At 32.9% G+C, this 3,960-nt stretch overlaps 1 protein-coding gene across 3 annotated transcripts; it reads left to right on the top strand.

Moving 5' to 3' along the window:
- Window positions 1-2,463: 2,463 nt before the first annotated feature.
- LOC111399256 (protein EMBRYO SAC DEVELOPMENT ARREST 30-like) lies at window positions 2,464-3,728 on the top strand. 3 transcript variants are annotated; one of them, XM_023026524.1, is made up of 3 exons: window positions 2,464-2,962; window positions 3,188-3,397; window positions 3,543-3,728. In XM_023026524.1, the coding sequence occupies exons 2-3, from the start codon at window positions 3,233-3,235 to the stop codon at window positions 3,711-3,713; spliced, it is 336 nt and encodes a 111-aa protein (XP_022882292.1). In that variant the 5' UTR covers window positions 2,464-2,962; window positions 3,188-3,232; the 3' UTR covers window positions 3,714-3,728. The 3 variants fall into 3 exon arrangements, with proteins under 3 accessions (XP_022882292.1, XP_022882294.1, XP_022882293.1); XM_023026526.1 differs by having other exon boundaries at window positions 2,565-2,962; window positions 3,223-3,397; XM_023026525.1 differs by having other exon boundaries at window positions 2,565-2,962; window positions 3,193-3,397.
- Window positions 3,729-3,960: the final 232 nt, after the last annotated feature.

Genomic DNA, 3,960 nt, shown 5'->3' with positions numbered 1-3,960 from the left:
ATGTGCCCTGGGGGACACAAACTAGACTCGCGTTTGGTTCTCGACATTATTGTGAGTGGTCGTGGTGACGGCAATAGGGTATAACCAAGCCTATCTTCATTGTAACTGTTTGTAACCAAATTTATGCTAATTGTAACTATGTGTGACTTGGTTACATAAGTTACAAATTAGACTGACATGATCATAGATCGTCACGCTAAAGAAAAATTTAATCACAGTTAGTCATAGATAACACGGGTCGGTGAAAGGTAATATGTATGATCGTGGATTTGAGTTGAAGGTGGTACTAATGGTGCGTTGAAGGTGATGGTGGTTGTAACTTTGGTACTGGTATGCGGTTTGTATATATTTGTTTGTGGTGATCAGATGTGACCAAGTATATGTTTAATGAGATTGGGTGTGACCAATTTTGTGTTAATTGTGATTAGTTGTAACTTGGTTATGTACCGTCACAATTAATATTGATCTCGTCACAGTTAGTCACACTGATGATAAATTTGATCATAATTAATCACAGATAACACAAGTCAATGATTTGAAAATTTTCTGAGGATGGCGTGAGTAGGGATGGTATAAAGTAAGGGGATTAGTGGGGTGGTTTTGGGATCATGTTAATGACTTAATTACATATAATCACAAATTAGTCAGTCACCAACAGCCACAATGAAGACAAATTTGATCATAGTTAATTACATATAATACAAGTCTGGTCACAAATAACACAGTTAGTGACAAATCTGGGGAGCTTTCGTTGGGGTGGTGTGTAATCTCCAAAATAAAAACTTTATATTTTTTTATGGGGTGAGGTGGGGTGGCGTGGGGGGTGAGCGTGGTGCGGGGCGTGGTTTTAGGGTGGGGTATGAGCTTGAAAAAAGTTTTCAATTTTAAAAAGGTTTGTAGGTGGGTAGGGTACATGGGAGAGGTTCCGTGGGTGAGGTGGGTTGGGAATACTATTAATTGGGTTGGGATAATTAATTTCAATTAATCATATGTTATTAATTTGAATTTTGAAATAAATTGATAAGTTTGTTAATTTTGAAATATAATTCTTACACATAAGAGTTGTGTATGGTTTCCTAATTTTAAATTAACAATTTTAATTGTGGGAGCCCAATGCAAATAAACACGAACCTTTCTAAAATTGTATCACGACTGAACCCAGTGGATCATGAGATAGGATGAGAGCATGAGCGGACCCACATGGGTCATTTGACCCCACAAAATTTTGCATTTTTTTAAAAATCGTTTTATGATCTGCTTTAATACATATCAAATGAAATCGAAATATTGCATTCTTAATATTATTTTGAAGTGCTCATAAACTAGTTTTTCGCTTCTTAATGGCGTGCGAAATGATCAATCGTAGAAAAAGTAATGATATATCAAAGTAAGCCGCTCCAAATTAGTATTTCGAAAAATTTGATAATATGCTAATTTTTAAAATTTGTCAATGATCATATATTATTTGAATCCACAAATCGTCTGCGTCATTTAGAAGCTTGTTTCAAAAATTATATCGTAGTCATATCGAATAGTCCAAACGGATATTGAAAATAGTTAAACATGTGTCAAACGTATGTACTAAAAAAAACGTTTAACTTGTTTTTCTTTTAAAAAAAGTCAATATTTCATTAACGTTTATTCTTTTTGTGCTATAAATTTTTCAATATAATTTACATCATTTTATTAGAAAATTTTACATGGAAGATGACTTTAAAAATTCTAAAATCGTTACGATTAAATGTAATTTGAATTACTTTCAAATTATTTTTTCATTAAAATTAAATTTCATTTACTTCATAAATTAAATGTGAATTTTATTTCAATTCGTTTATTTTCTACATCCAATTTGATTTATTCACCATTAACTCGACATTTAAAAATGACATGGTAAACAAAATTATACATGTAACAAAATTCATTTGACATCATTGATAATGATATAATTATAAGACATTTTCAAGGGATCAAAATGCTTATTAACTTATTTTTATTAATATTATATTATTTTAAAAAATTAAACATTAATTTTTGACTCCACAATCTAAAAAGGTTGGGGCCGCCCCTGGATGAGAGGACTTAGGTGGTATAGGACCGTGGAAGGAGAAGATTGGGTGGACTTTTTACTCTCATTTCTTTCTCTATAAAATTACTAGTATTATTATTTATTTTACCTTCGCAAATTGTACCATATGCTTTGAACAAGCAATCTCTTACCATCCATCGAGATCACTTGTGTCACGATAATGAATGGTTGAGAATAAATTTGCTCGCTTTTGAAAGTTAGATACCAACTTACAGACGCTGTTAACCTCTCGTTAGCCCCTATTTTTGGGAAATTAAAAACTAAAAAGGGTAGAATAATATTTTTTTGAAAAACGAGTGATTAAAAAAGAAGAATTTTTTTTTCGAGTTATGTGTAATATTAAACTATGAAAGATTGTGTGATTGCAAATACAAGAGGAAAAAATGAAATGTAAAGGATTCAAAGGGGGCTAAATCTTCTTGAACATAAAACTTTTGCCAATGGGAATATAAACAGACCAATTTTCGATAATTCGAATCCTTAATTTGAGATAAATGAAAATTAAGATACCAAAATGAAAATTTAGACGGGAAAAATCGGAACATGACCGACTGAAGTTTCATTCTCTTTCAAATCTGCCATTTCGGATTTCTTCCCCTTACGGCTTTCGTTCCTCTGTTCAATTCAGTTTCTCCATGTTCCCCGCTCTCACTCTTCAACAGCTCCTTCGTGTATAGATTTATCTTATTATTTTTTAATAGTAATTTATTTGTTTACTCAAAGCCAGATTTTGACCTCGATCCAATAAAAACACAAAAGGGTTTCGTGATTTAACAGAAACCCAGTTTCGCGTTTATTATTTAGATGTAACAGCAATTTTCATCAATTTTGTGGCCTAACTTATGATGCCACTGACCCCTTGTTTCGAATTCACTGGTAATAATATCTTCTCTTTATTACTCAATTTGCATTGCGGTGTTCAATCGTCTGCGTGCTTCTTTATTAGTTGTAATTATTCTGGTTGACATTTATTGTATATCATTGCTTAGAATTAATTACAGTGATTGAAGGGATATATTGGCATCTTTCTTCTGTTGCATTTTTGTATTTCTTTTTTAGGATTTGAGTTTATGTGCTGATACTAATTGGATCATATTTTAGGTCAGCAAGTGATAAGTTGCATTTTTCTGGAACAGAGATATTAGAATGAAATCGAAAATAAAATGGGCAGCCCTTGGAGGACTAGTGTTGTCATTTATGTCTCTGTTGGTGCATTTATTTCTTGCCAAGTCAAGCGCTGATCTAGTACAGTACAGTGCAATCAAGGCTTTCAGTGAAGACTTGCAACATGCAAACAGTGCTGGCGTAAAGGTATAAGAAAAGCGCTAAACAGAATTATGCATGTTAGCTTCCCATCTCAAAATTTACTTACATAACTATATGCATAGATTGTGCAGTGTGTGAGGTTTGATTTAGCTTGTCAGTGCATGAATAATATGTTTGAATATTGCTGAAGGGTGCTGGATCTAGGAAGCTGTGGGGCAAGGTGAAGGCTCTAGAACCTCTGCAGCCATATGCGAAACCAAGAAGCTCATTTCCTGGTAATGTGTGCAAGTCTCTTTTCATCTGTCTTGGAATTACTGCCCTGTCCACTAACATATTGAATATCACTAATTACTATTCGTAATGGAAAAGTGTATCTTTAGTTAGTTAAATCATGTTATTGTCTATATAATTCACACGATCCATATATATGTGTACATTATGCATTCTTGCCGTGTTATTTGTTTTTCATATTTACACATATATCTCACATGATGATTTTATAACACCTGCATTGTGCGTATAGAAATTCTAGAGATTGCCATGCTTGGTGGAAATGAAATTCAATGCAGAAGTTGCTAGAGAATTCATAAGATAATTTAAGAGAGAGA

The sequence above is a fragment of the Olea europaea genome, chromosome 8 (genome assembly GCF_002742605.1).
Source record: "Olea europaea var. sylvestris chromosome 8, O_europaea_v1, whole genome shotgun sequence".
Taxonomy (NCBI): domain Eukaryota; kingdom Viridiplantae; phylum Streptophyta; class Magnoliopsida; order Lamiales; family Oleaceae; genus Olea; species Olea europaea.
This window is presented reverse-complemented; position numbering and strand designations above follow the sequence as displayed.